The sequence below is a fragment of the Dromaius novaehollandiae genome, chromosome 3 (assembly GCF_036370855.1).
Source record: "Dromaius novaehollandiae isolate bDroNov1 chromosome 3, bDroNov1.hap1, whole genome shotgun sequence".
Lineage (NCBI taxonomy): Eukaryota > Metazoa > Chordata > Aves > Casuariiformes > Dromaiidae > Dromaius > Dromaius novaehollandiae.
Window position 1 is genome coordinate 95,450,602 of NC_088100.1, and position 14,963 is coordinate 95,465,564.

The following is a 14,963-nucleotide window of genomic DNA, read 5'->3' on the forward strand; positions in this document are numbered from 1 at the left end:
GCACAGGGCAAAGCTTGCCCAGTACATCTAAGCTAGAGAATTAGACTTTATCTGAAGTCTTCAGTGCTTCAGGTGACTGTTTCTGTTCCTGCTGATGCTTTAGAAGTTTGTGGTGGTCAACATGTTCAGTCAACATTTTGATTTAACTCAGTGGTCAAAATTTGCACGGACAACAATCTGTTCTAACTTTCGAATCAGCCCTGCAGGTCCCTTCCACCTTGAATTGTGATTCTATGAATGGACTGTAAACCAAACTAGGAGAGCAGCTATATGGCCCTATAAAGAAAGGGGGCAAAAATGCAACCCACCGTCTCCTGTGTTGTTCCTTTGAGACTAGCTCCTTGAAATAAGCCATAATAGAAGCTGTTATTTGGTCCCCTCCCAGTGCCTGGGATTCATGTTCACTCATGGTTTGAGTGACTGCGTCACTTCCTTAGCTCAGGAGACTGGCTGCTGAGACAGTCTGAAATGTGGCATTTCTCAGATGAATTCTCTGAAAATAGACTTGCTTTTGGTTGAAAATAGAGTTGCTTTCAGTTAGCCTATTGCTCAGTGGAAATCTCAAGATACTGGTAACTCATAGTGGGAGGATGTTGCCCTTTGCAAACCGCTGCATTCTTTCAGCTGGATGTTTGGAAAATGCCAGCAATTGTGGAGTTAACTTGCTTTTTTCCCACCAGCGTCTGTTCCCTTTTTTGTTAACAGAATGACTTCATGCTCAGATGTTTGGGATGATTTGTTAGCTTGATACTGACATTGGGTCATTTCAGTATCTGTAGTCTAGGTATTGAAGACAGGCACATGCCTTCAGATGTTACTCTATTATAAATAAAAGCAGCTTTTAGACCAGTAAATTCAGAGACTTTGGCCTATAACAAAGCCAGGATATAATGGGAACCAACAAAATGCAGCAAGAGTGTCACTAATACAGTAAATGCACACATTTCCTGATGAGTGGTGTACTTAGGTGTCTTCAGTCTGAAAGAGCTGTTTGAATGGTAGCACCTGTTAATGTGCGCTGAAGTCTGAAAGAGTAGCCCTCAAATTTGGGCAGCGTGGTTAGCGCTGTGTAAAATAAAGCACAAAACAGTATCCATTTCCTTCTGTATCTTTTAATGTAGAGAAGGTGTTCTGGCTGCAAGACTAACCTTTGAGATTCACATAAGAAACCATCTTATTCCCTTATACATCCACATAATGAATTTGGGCTTTTTTTCTCATCTCACATCAGTATAAATTTGTTGAAATTTATCCTGTTGTTCCACACATAGATCAGCACATGTGAGAAGAAAATTTGGCCATTTTGTATGGTTTATCATTAAGTTCCTGCAATTGCATCTTGATTTTTCTCCTTGGTATTTTTCCTTTTATAACAAGTACTTCAAAGTGGTTACTTTGACGTATGACATAAAAGGCTTGATGATGTGAGAGACTTTTCTTTAAAATATATATATTTTTTCCCCCAGAATTACTCTTGTAGCAGTTTAAAGGATGAACTTGGTGTCAAGGAGAAAAGGAAGAACAAATTAAAACTACGTGCAGAATTCAGCTGATATACCATTATTCCAGCATGGAATGGTGATGCCTAAAAGACTGTGTTGTATTAGATGTTAGAGGAGATAAGGAGTTTTTCCAAATCATTTTTGCTGTGTGTTTTTTTTTTTCCCATGCTGCCATGCTAACAGTTATAGACTCATTTACTTATTGTGGGAAAAGAGGTTATTTTGGGTCAGGGCCTTGAAATTGTGTATTTATTTATTTATAATCAGGAAAAGTGTTCCTCCTCTCCCTCATGAGAACAGCATGGAATATTTTTAGTTTCTCCCTCCTTTCCTTCTTTCTCTTTGAAATTGCCAACAAGAAAGGTTAGCTCTTGCCTAGCAAATGCCTAGAAAACTCCTTGTTTCCAACTGCTGAAGGCATAAATTCCGTAAACTTGCCATGATATTTGTTATAGAGATTCTGAGTATGTAGGTTTTGGGTGTCCAGCTTGAAGTTTCTGCCTTTTTCAGGTGTGCTGCTACTGCTCTATTTGAAGTTAGTACTTAACAGTTCTCAAAAATCAGGCCCACTTGAGTTTATGCAATGACAGTTGGAAAATTCTCATCATAATGCTTAATACTGTGTTTCTCATTTGGCTTGCATTCTGTGGGAGTTTGGGAGAGTTCAGTGGGAGCAGATTTGACCCTCCAGGGGAGAAAAAACAAAAAACAAAAAATCCATTTATCCAGCTGTCACTCTATGAAGATGGTGTATTTTACTGTACTTAAAAACAAAAATAAGGGTGAGCAATCTGATTCTGCTGTATGGGAAGTACATGTAAATGCTGACTGTGTGGTTTAGTTGCTGCCACTGGATTATGTTCTGTCCTTGTCTGTCCTCTTGTAAAAGTTCTGGGTCTCCACAGTCCAAGTATGAGTCAGTCCTCTTGATGGTATGCAATAATAATATACTGCATACTTTGTACGATGCAGTTCTCACCATTCAGATTAGTCTCAGGTGGACAAACAAGAGCAAAGAATATGTACGTAACTAGCATGTTTCTCTGGTGTGTGAAAAGCAGATTTGTTACAGATGAGGGCTCTCACTCTCCTCTGCATTCTGACTTTCACTGAGTGCTCACGTTAACAACTTAAAAGCCATCAGCCTCTCCATCTGACTCTGTTCCCCTGTCCAGCATCTCTCAACTTGCCCAGGGCTTCAGATAGTTTGGCCGAGGTTTACAGGTGGGAGACATATAGAAAATAGCAATGTAGCTACTCTCACCATCCAACTGTCATCTCTCTTAGTAGGGGCCCCAGAGCAGAAGAAGAGGGCTAGAGAAAGAAGGGGTATCAGTGGAAAAACAGACAGTGAACATGTTGTCCACGGTGTCTACAATGTGTGGACAGTGAAGAGAAACCTCTTAGACTTTGTCATTAACAAATTGTGTGTGCTTGCAGAGGATGTGTCCTAGGTAGCTGTGCTAGCTCTAAGTAGGTGTATCCTAGGTAGTTCTGTGTGTCTTTGGGCAGAGCTAGTGAAGTTTCATTCCCATCATCAAGCGGAAGACAGACTAATCGCCTTGAACATTAGGTGACTTTTATTTCATTTTAGGAAAGACTGTAAGTGGTTGCTTGCTGGAAGTAAACAAAGCTGGACAGAAAGATAAACTTCCAGTGTGGCAGATGGCAGGTCCACTTATGCAGGCTGGCCGCCCCCTGTGGCTTTTCACTAAGCTGCCAAAAGAATGCCAAGAGAATGAGAAAGGGAACTGAAGGAGAATTCTTTCTCATAGTCCAAATGACATAAATACCAGCAGGGTAGGTGTATAGTTGAAAACAGGGCTGTTGGAATGGGAAAAAGGTAAGCTGAAAGCAGCAAGCTGGAGGGGAGAGGAAAAAATTCAGATCTGTATCCACAGCATGTTGGCAGTAAGACAGTGTAGTAATCTACACGGGGGCGCTGCTAGAATAGAAACACACAATAGTTTGACATAGCAGAGTCAAAGTGGTGGGGCAAAACAGAACTTGGATGTTAATAAAAAAATAAAATATTTCTCACTGTTGCCATTTCTTAGGGTTTGTTGGGATGGTGGCAGGTTGTTGTCTTCATCTGCTGCAGAATACTGATGCCTGACCTCAAGCTTGCAGCAGGTTTGGGTGGACTGGGCTGTGGTCCAGGAGGACAATGTCATTCCCTAGCCTAGCTCTCCTTGTTCCTGGAGAGCAGGCTGTGGACATGAAAAATTTCATGTCTTCTCCTGAAGACCCTGTGTGAAGAATGAACATAAATTGACTTCCTGTGTCTTAGGGCCCATCACAATGGACATTTCCCTTCACCTCCAAAATAAGTAGATGGAATTGGGTGAGGGAAGCTGGGCTCCTAAGAATTTCTTTATTGAATTTGCAGGGAACTCATGAATTACTTTATTTGGCAGTTATTATGCAGTCAAGTATATAATTTAAATATCAGTTGATTTATTTGGGACTTGGGAAAAGTAGAACATATAAGAGGTTTTAAACATGAATACAAAGTTCAGCTAATAGGAAAGAAAGATCTTTAGGCAGCAATATAGTCAGAAGACTGTATGCAACAAGAGGCCAAATTCCATGACAAAGGTGAAACTTTCAGTAGGGGAACGATGTGAAATACTGGTAGGCTTCAACTTGGCAAGCAAGCCTTGTCCTAAGGACTGAAGCAGCTGGGTAATTCAGTGTGACCTCAGCTGTATATTTAAGCAGACCAGTAAACACAGGGAGATGTCCTCTTGTTCACTACACTATACCCATGAATCAATGCCTTGTGATGATAGGATCCCTATCCTATAGCACAACTAAATATGTTTGCACAGGGACAAGCACACTTGCATGCTGTGTAAGTAATGAGAGGAGGCGGCTGCAGTCAGTCCTGCCAGCAAGTTTACATCTGTCTGCATTGATGAGAATGATAAAGAGCCAACAGAAGAGGAAAGAGAATGGAACATAAGGGAGGTCTTAAAACTAAAAATGTACATAAGGGAGTTCTTAAAACTAAAAATGTACTGTGCATCCTTGCTATAATTTAAAGGTCCTTAGAACAGGATTCTCGCCAGTAATCTATAGAAAGCCCCGTGCCAGACACAGTTATTGTAAAACTTAATCTTGTTTTAAACACTGCAAATATACAGTTTATTTAAATCAGTGTTTGAGATTTCTGAGCTTGCTGGATTTCAAAAAAGAAACCCATTAACCCTTATCTTTGGCTCATAAGAACACACCAACAACCTTTTTGCCTGCCAGGTGTGGCATTCCTGTCCATTTTCAGTGTGGAAGTCTGTCTGTCTGTCTGTCTGTCTGTCTGTCTGTCTCTCTCTCTGTGTGTGTGTGTGCGCGTGCGCATGCGTGTTTAGAAGAGCTGGCATGTTTTCTGGAAGAAGAGAAGAAGCATGATCCTCCTCTCAATTAGACTGATACTAATTAGAACTAATGAATTTCATGTTATTTTGAGTGTTATATCAGTGCTAGATGAAGTCAAAAATGGCACATCATGTATTTAAATTTAAAACCTCTACAGTGGCTGCATCTCTGGGTACTTGTGAAGGGGAAAACATGATGGATATAATAAACAGCTCAAAATAAAGTATGGTTTTAACTTTATTGGAAAGTTTCCAGCATATGGTAGGGCAAATCATCTTTTAAAAAAGGCTGATTTTAATTTCTGAAGACCAGTGAACTTAGCAGCATTGAAGTTTCTTTCAGTATTATGAAAAGATATCTAAGAGGAAATCTTTATCCTTCATAAATTAATCCTGTTTTCACTTTTATGCTTTTAAAATCTATCCTATCTTGTGGCAGTGAGTTCCACTATTGATTTGACATTGTGTAGTATGAATAATAATATGAGATCTTTGATTCTTCCTATGAAAGACTGGTTAGTAACCAGCATCAGAGGTCATTACTAGGCCAGTTGTGTTACTGGCAGCAAGCGAGAGATCAGGCTAAATGAAAAAAACAAAAACAAAAAAATAACAAAACAAACAACAAAAAACCCCCATAGTCTATTAGGTAAAATGTGCCTGTGTCGTAATCCAGTGAACTGGAAACATGTATGGTTGTAACTGACCTTTATGAGAGGGAATTAGGCCTGCTCAGTTGCATGCTCCATCTGGTAATAAATGAATATTCCCTTTTAATAAGTTATACAGTAGACTGCTTTTGTGGCAGAAGGATCATTATCTACACATCAATAGTTTAATTCCAGGGAGGGAAGTACACATCAATAGTTTAATTCCAGGGAGGGAAGTAATGTTTGTTTTTCTCACTCTGGATAAATTGTGCTTAAAAGGCTTGCATATAACTCCTTTTCCAAAACCCTGAGAGTATTTCTGTAAATGCTAGTCATTGAGTCTGAAAAACAGAGCAGTGACTGCATCTCTCTAATGACTCGCCCAGTCCTGTGGTCTGTCCTGTTTCAAGATTAGCATCTCTTGGGACCTGGTTGACTTTCTGGAGGTGTGAGTTGTCTGAAAAGCTTGGATGTATTGTAGCTCTACTTCTGAATTAGTATTTCATCCCACAGCAGATCAAACAAGTGTGAGGCCTTTAATGAAAGTGCTTTTCATTTATGCAACTTCATCTGCTCTGAACTGAGATATAGCCAATAGGATGAAGAGTGTTTTAATGAAAAAGGTAAATGTTTTTTTGAAAGCTGGACTTCTCCTTAAAGTGAACTTCAGGAGAATTCAGAAGATCAGTCATGGAAAGAGGGGGAATGGTGATGAGAGTGCAGGTTGTACAATTTCAGTGTGGATTGATTCTTGGCTGTGTTAGAGACTTCTTGTGTGACTGGGAGCTGTGTAATTGTCTGTGTCCCGTTTTCCCTGTCTCTGCTGATCTCACTGAAAGAGGGGCCGAAAAAACTAATTCATGAATTTCTTTAAGGACTTTTGTCACTTTAGAGTGAAAGGTATTACTGGATTGTAGCATATTCAGCATTAGTAACAGATGTTGCATTAAGCTGCGTCCTTTTTAAAAAGCATCTAAAGGGAACCGAGTCAATGTGGGAAATAAAAAAATAAGTCATAGCCATCTTTTGCCCCAAAGCAAACAAAAACCCCACCTTGTTTATAGTGGCTAGAATGCTCACATGGAGAGCAAGGTTCATGTCTCTGACTTTGAACCAGATGGAACATGGACTTGAGTCTCAATCCTGCACATTTTAGATGAAAGTTTTACCAGCTAAACTGTTGTTCTGAAGAGTGTGGGAGGTCTTCATCCAGAAACAGAGACTCTTTCTCCAGCAAAGCTTTCACCTCAGCTGATGTAAGTCATGTTAAAAGTTAAAGTTTCAGTGAACTGGCATTTTCAAAAAAACATTGCTTCATTGGAAAATCGCTGCTTACTGCTAATAAGGGTCCCAATTCCCATTGCATTTTAATAGGAGTTATGAAACAGCTAGCTACAGGGATTTACCCATTATGCCAGATAACACATTCCACCTTTTTCTTAAAACGTGTTAGTTTCTTGTAATGACTTGAGCCACATGATTTGTATTTTCCATACTGCATGTCATGGTGTTGACTCTTTACGTTATGTAGAATAACCAATCTTTCAGCTCTGTGAGATACTAGAATGATGCATACAGGTTGATAGAGGAAGCACCCTGTGAACTTTAAGGTGGGTTTTGCAGACAAATTCAATTCTTCATGACCCAAGTATAAATTTGAACATGCAGTCTCCTGACGTGATAGAGTGATCAAGCTGGAATAGGAATTTATATTTCAATAGCCTTATTTCATATGTCTTTGCATGATGTTTTCACTAATGTACAGAGCAACTCAAGACTTAGAATGATTTTCCTTGCCCACAGAAGATTTTAACCCCACATTTTGTGGCATCAAATATGTGGCTCATCCACCTTCCATTCTGAACAGTGCAAAATAGTGAGGTCACCTGTCTGCAGTTCTGAAAAGATGACTTTGAGAAGGAAGGCATGTTTCCAGTGAATAGATGTAATCTCTATAGTACCCACCCTTGTCATACAGCATCCATAACATATGGTATATTTTTAATGCATCTGTTCAAGAGGGAAATATTAGTTTAGTTTGCATGTTAGAAGGCTTTATGAGTCATCAGCCCTGATCCTTTATCACAGCAGTGTATGCAGGTAGTGGCACAGTCCATGTAGTGGTTGGACACCAAGCACCTGCTGGTCCCAAGGAGATGGGTTTTTTTAACACCCCATAAAAGAAATGATGGTGGAAATATGAGAACTCTGGATTCAGTGTCAGATTAGTATCTGTTCCTAACCTGTTTCTAACTCTGCCAGTGATTTCCTGGATCCGTTTTAATTGTCATGTCACCATGTCTCTCCCTTTTACCATATGCAAGAAGCCTTGTAAAGTTATAAATTTCATGGATACATTTGTTAATGGTCTATCATGCTCAGATGTTAAGGACATGCTTTAGAAGACTGCTCGACATTGTTTGGGTTCCATTTAGTGTACAGTAAAATACCAATGTGTCATTGAAACCCAGTGCTTCACCACGAAAGAGCTTCAGCACAGGCAGTTACTTTTCAGGCTTTCCCTGTGCTCAACCTATCTTGAAAGAAACACCAATCAGATACACAGGGTCTTTCATTTTCATGGTCCACTCAGCCATGAATATCTAGCATTTCTGAATGGCTTCCTTAACTCCAGTGCTTGGTACTTCTTTATAGGAAGTTTCTTGAAAAGGAGAATGATCTGTAATTTCTGATTCTATCTGTGAAGATGGCAGTCTCCGTACCACAAATGTTTGTCCCACCGGAATAGCAGCCACTGAGGGTCTCTGTTCTTTAGACAACAGCTTGCCAAGTGGATCAAGTCTCCCAGCATTCTGTAAAAGATTTTCAGGATAAACTGAGCAGTGCACACAATACCTTGTTTTATTTCATTTCTTTTTGATTTTTTCAAATGGTCCAAATATATGCTGTACTCCATCAAGTCCTGTTTTAGGTGAAGTCATAAGTCCCACTTTCCACCAAGGGATGGAGCATGTCCAAATTAGTGTCAAAGCCTATATAATACCTTGGCTATATTGCAGGCTTGTATGATATCAGGATCCTGTTTTCACAGCAGTTACATAGTTCTTACTCCCGTGAAGAATGATATGGCTCCTTATAAAATTCGCAAGCTGACGTCTGTTTTTTAATGTAATATTTACACTATTCAAGGAGCTAAAAGAAGGATTTGCTTTAATATACTCCTTCAGCTGATGTTTTGCTTCATACAGATGGTAATTGTTTCCAGCTCTTGCTGCCTTTGTGACTTTGGATATTAGGACCCTTTTTTCTTCTCCCTCCCTTCCCCCCGCCTCGTCTCCTGGGTCAAGAAAAGGGTTTTGTCGTCATCATGAAGTTGCCTTGCAATTTCCTCTGGGGGTTTTCTTTGAGGATCAAATCCTGAAGACCTTAGAACAAAAAACAAAAAAATCCATGCAAACAGTACCCAGTCACCGCTCCACAAAAAGCAGAACGAGAATTGCATTGCATTTTTGGCTGGTCTTCCCTGCTCTGAGAGGAAACATGGTACAACAGTTTCTTACCATGGGGAACACGCACATAATCTGGGCAATGAAATGTTTTCTCTAGTGGCTCTGATGCTACTGCTCCACAGAGTGAAAGAAGTTCTAGTGCAAATTTGTGTCTTCTGTAAAAATGTTGACCAGGTGACTGGCTATTAATAACATTATGCCACCTAATGTTTAGAGGGGTTTCAATAAAGACCTATGTTTTCATCCAGAGTAAAAGTAGCTTTTGCAAGAATTGGTTTTCTGGGACTTCACAATCAAATTCAAGTGTCAGGTTTTAAGTACATAATCATATTTGGTCCAGCGGAGCACAGCAAGCATTGACAGCCATAAAATTCTGGTCTGAACAGGGAGTGTGGAGAGCCATTGAAATTAAATGGACTTTCTTGCTTATATGTTGGATCTTTTGCATCTGGGCCAAAAGAGTTTTGGAAAGTGAGGGTTGCACAGAAAAACATCAGATAAAACTTTTTTAACTTCACCAGTGTCCAGATTTGATCTGGCTTTTATTCAAAAAACAAGTCTGCATTTGCTCTGTTTCACTGAAACCAGTTTTGTCCCAATCCTAGATAAAAACAAAAACAAAACACAGCCTTTGTGAGTTCAGAGTTCAGGCCAATTTATAATAGATGGAGAATGATCAAAAGCAAGGTATACCAACGGCCTTGTCTCATTTGCCAAGCTAACCCAATATATGGATATACTCTAGGGGATCAGAGTCATCTCAGCTTTGGTTCTGACTGTGATATTTCTAATGGTTTGGGTTCAGTGGAAGTCCTGATGCTTAACATATGTGTCCTGATGCTCTTTGGCTTGCATGTCTAAACTAGACATCCAGAAAAATTAATTATGGTATTCCAGCATTTATGCTATTTTTTTTCATGAAGAATTTTAGGAAGAATATTGTAGTTTATTTGGGGATATGAAGAATGGATACAGGCAGTCCTTAATTTGTCTGTATTTGTTTCTTTACTTGGAGTTCAGAATGCTGGCAAAGGAGGCGTGGGGAACATTTGTATTCCACGTTCTGACAGTCTTCCAGTCCCTTGCACTCTGCAAACAATTATATCTGTCACTTGCACTTTTGTAATTCTATGCAGGGAAAACTTTCAGAAGGGCATATTGGCATACCAGATTGGTGGCTTAATCTGGTTCACCTTTAAAATCAGGTTTCTATGTTCCCTGCAGAATGACCTTTATTTTACTATACCTGCATTAGCTCCCCCTTCTCCATTGTCCTCTTTGGAGTTGATAAGATTATCTTCTAAATATAATGCTGTGTTTCCTGATGTATTTTTCCCTCAGCAGATCATATTTTGACTTTTGCATAAGAGGTTAAGATCTGCTGAATGCAATGCAATAGTCAGTGTTGTCATTGCTGCTACGTATTCTACAGGGAAGACAAGCATTGAAAGGTAGCATATCAATAACACATGGTGTGGAAATTCTGATCAGCTATTGGTAGGAAGCTCTGTATTTCTGGTGTATGCTGATTGGCATGGATTTGGGTCCAGCAGATTGCTGCTGATTGCGGCCAGGAAAAGGAAAAAAGAAAAAGCAGCAGAACTTCTCACTTTGTTTGAGAAAGGTCACCTTGTTCTTAATTGTACCATTTATTGCCATGACGTGGTGGGTGCATAGCAACTCTGGATAAAGTAGGTATCTCTTACCACTTTGACAGCTTCCTAAGGCTACAGCATTAGTCTTAAAAAGAAGAGTTGTGAACTGCCTAGGATGTGTCTGTACTGCAGTCCTTTGCTGGACAGGGACAGAGGTGTTCTATTTGGTTGTTATCATGGATGGAGATAGTCCTTTAGTTCACGTAAAAAGTCCAGGTGAATGAGGAAAGGGAAAGGAAATACCTAAATCCTAGTCCTGCTTTTGTGTTTAATTCTAAATATGAAGATTTCAATTTGTATGGAATTGTTGCTGTGTTAGTTGGGATGTAGCCTGGCAGGAACTTGACATATAGCAACATGTTTTCTGAACATGGTTCAGCAGGGAGCATGTAGAGCTATTTCTTATATATACCAAATAGTTTTGGAATGGCTGAGGTACTCTTACAGAATAACACATTCAATACTGTTCTGTGTAGCCTCTACAGAATAATTTCTCTAGTATGAGTAAACATTCATACACAGACAGCATTGGTTAGATCCATACAGTCTTTGTCCATCTTTGGAATCCTTAGGATGTCAGGTGATCCGATCTCTTATCATATGCTAAGAGTAACTTCAACTGAGTCTGAGTTACTTTTACTTATAATGGAAGGTTAGGATCCTAGAAACCGATCTCTATTTTGTTGGTGAGTGTTATGTCTATCTATAAATAAATAGACCAGCCAAGGAACCAGAAAGAATTGGTTCCTGAGTAGAAGTAGGTCTTTTGTTAAAAATTGAGCTTCGTTGAACTTAGTGAAGAAGCTTTCAGATGAACTATTTGGGAGGTAGGGATGGGAGGATTAATACAGCTCTTCCTGTAATTGACGGGATGCTGTTCTGTTCCTTTGGATGTGATTTTTTGAGGTTTTGCTTAAGTTTCGTGGTTTATCACGGCACAAATGGGGCAGTCTTTTGGCTTCTTTTCAGATTCCTTGAATCAGTTTTTTCTCCATTGCAGATGTTGAGCCCTTTGTTGGCAAATCCCACCATCACTTGAGCGCTAGTGAGGCAAGATAAATTCTAAGATCTATGAGTATAAAACTATAGAATGTAATCCTGTTGTCTGTAAATGGGCTCTCCTTCTACCTGGAATGTAGTCACTGTGTTGATGGGGCTGAGGTTTGCCAATCAAACACCAAAGATAACTCTGTCCCCATCAAAATTTATAATCCTGTGTTTAATAACCTCAGCTGAAGGGGGTTCTTTTTCTAACACACCGGGATGACAGCGCTAGCATTACAGTTTCAGAAATGTTTGTAATAAATGCTGCAAGTCTGCATGTGTTATACAAAAATATGTGGAGGAGATAATGTGAAAAAGAATAATGAAGTGAAGAATCCCAGATGGTTTCACAGAGGCACTTCATCCTGTAAGGCTTCTTGTGTAACCTTGTTTAACTTTTTGTTTCAGGAACAAGAGGATCCTAATAAGCTTGCTACCAGCTGGCCAGATTACTACATTGACCGCATCAACTCCATGGCAGCAGTAAGTTACCTCTCCTGCACAGCAGGGAAGACTTTCTACCATAGAGAACTGTTTTTTTAGGAAGAAGTCCCTGAAGGAGAGGAATTTTAGGCCAACTGTTTGACTCATTTAAAATTGGCCTTGTGAAAGAGGATGTGTATGTGTATTAAGAAAGCCTTGTTGTAGTAGAAGAATGGATTAGATAACACCATAGGCATTTTCCATTGTTTATTTCTGTGATTCACAACGTTGAAGGCAATCAAGTTAGACTTTGGAGTGAAAACTCAGAGCTGGAATAACGAGATGTGATGCCATCGCTATGTTTTGGATTTTAAAAGTCAGCAATTTTTCTCCACTACAGTCATGTATACTGATTTGCTGTTCTTCCCTCCTTCCCTCTGTTCTTTTTTTGAGTTGTATTTAAAGAAAGTTCTGAAAAACTTCTACAATGATTTACATGTTGCCTGCAGAGCCTGTCTCTGATTGTGGACCTGATCCTTACATCTCTGTTCTTGGCACAGAACCTGAAAAGAAGGGACAAAAATGTCTTTGTGCCCTTTTTCAACTCCACCAATTTTACAACTGACTTGACTCCTATATGATGCAAAGCAACTTTCAGGTGGTTTTAAACTGTGGTAGACCATAATGGTCTTGAAGAGATTGTCATGGTGTTGGTGGAACACAAAGTAGTTAAGGTGTGTCCCAATCCAATATCGGGAAGGTTTCGTTACAATCCCAAGGACAAGATTAAGACCCTAAAACCAGTCAAATATCCTACAACCTTTTAATTTTATTTTCAACGGAGTGGGGAGAAAAGGTGGGGAAAGGCAAAGGTGAGAGGGGAACAAGGGTAAGGGGAAAAGATAGAGAAACGTGCAAAAGGAGAAAAGAAACTGACTACCGCCGCTCTGAGTCCGACGATGTTCCACTGCCTCCACGCGAGATTTTCAGTCGTCGCACACAAGCCCCCCCCAGTCACAGTCTGCAGTTTTTTATAGGTTCCTGCCCCGCCTCTGGGAGGTGCTTCCTCGCTTCCCATGCAGATTAGCTGTCATGCGCAGTCCGCCCTCTCGGAACCTTCCAGAAACCGGCTGGGGGCATCTGGGGGTCTCCTGCTCATGCGCAGATGGTAAATGTGTACGTGCAGTTCGTGCCAGACATGCCGTTCCCCTAGAGGCGACTTTCTGCCCTTTTTGCGCCCTTCTTCCCCGTGCAGGTGCACGAGGCTGTTCACCTCGCGGACAGCTCCCGGGGGCGCCGGTGCAGCATTGCCCGACACACCTTGGCAGTAGCAGCTCTGCAGCAGCAGCAGCTCTGCAGCAGCAGCAGCAATGTCGAGACAAAACTGCATGTAGTACCAGTTCTCTACAAACTGTCACCCCTATTTTTAAAGTTCTGAGAAGTGGTAATGCAAAGCTAGCTTTCAGCAAATGCAGACAGTCGTGCATGCATTTTTGCACGGCTAGCCAGTCTGAAGTAGTGAGGCTTTAATGTATCTTTCCAGAACTGTGCTTTCAACTGCAGTGAGCTTTTTTGTAGACCAGTGTGCCATTTGGGCTGAGCAAAGGTGAAATAATTTGTTTCTTTAAGAGAAGTTTGTGTAGTCTGTAAGGGAGGATATTGTTATATAAAATTGGTTGGGGTGAGGGGGGTGATCGGGCAGGTGGGAAAGTCCCCTGTTTAGCCTTCAGAATAGAAGAACAAAAGGATATTTGATGAAACAGAAAAGCAGCCAGTGGAAAACTAGGGAAGATTTGTTTTGTTGGGTGTTTTAAAATAGATTTCTATATAATCTGCATAATAACACTGAGGTTAGTTTAGAGAATAGTTAAAGAAAAGGTAGGTGTTTACATAAGATAAAGATAAGATATCCACTTATATAAGAGCAGATAAACAGAGAAACATACGGCTTCAACACCTTAGACATCAGGCACAAGCCAAGAAGAATTTTTAGGAAACCTTCCTTTAATTGTCCTTGTTCAGTGACTGTGTAATGTGTATCTTCCTTTGAAACATCCAATAGAGCTGGCCACCTGTAGAAGCCTATAGCTACCTGCCTATAGTGTCCACTAGTCTGCTTTGATATGGTAGATCTTAGGTTTTGAATTCTTGATTTTATAGACAAGTTTTGCCTCCAGTTATTTGTATGCAATATCTACTAAGGATTTTTTTGGCAGTTGTGCAGAAGTAATGGCAGATTTCCGTTCCTAGCATTTTAGGTAATACACCTTGCTTGTTTATTTGTACTTTAATGTTTTGTTTCTGAAAGCTTCTCTGCTCCTTTGATATCATGGTTATAAGCTGAAAAATAATTTTGTAAATTATATATAATATATTATATGATTATTAATAATGCCTCCATGGGTGCTTAATGTATCAATATTTATGTATTTCTCTTGGTGAAATATGTCTTGTTTAAAAAGAAAAACAAGATTTTGCAAGCCCTTTTAACTCATTGTAAGAGGATAAAAGAGCTGCTATCTATTGTAAATCATGAATAAGCAAAATGACCACCTTCCTTCATGCCAGATTTTCTTGGGGCAGAGTGAAGGGATAGAAAGGATATGGGCTGATTTTGAGAAAAGAGGTCAAGCTTTTGTGAGTGGCATGACTCTGTACTTTGACTTACTGACTGAACAGATTTGCTTTAGCAGAACCACTAACAAAAAATAAGTATGAAACCTTCCAATCTCAACCACCCAAATACTGCTGGAAGGGTTTGATCCAAGGCCTCTCGAACCTACCAAAACTTTTCCATTGTTTTCCATGGCTTTTGGATTAGTTTTTAAATGATTCTGCTGTAAAT

At 39.9% G+C, this 14,963-nt stretch overlaps 1 protein-coding gene across 5 annotated transcripts in view; it reads left to right on the forward strand.

Moving 5' to 3' along the window:
• DAAM2 (dishevelled associated activator of morphogenesis 2) overlaps positions 1 to 14,963 on the forward strand; it is a 210,268-nt gene that overhangs the window by 113,113 nt on the left and 82,192 nt on the right. For all 5 annotated transcript variants that reach the window (XM_026121182.2, XM_064509538.1, XM_064509539.1 and 2 more), the window contains one exon: positions 12,104 to 12,178. In XM_026121182.2, the coding sequence (XP_025976967.2) occupies positions 12,104 to 12,178 (75 nt within the window). The remainder of the gene's footprint in view (positions 1 to 12,103; positions 12,179 to 14,963) is intronic.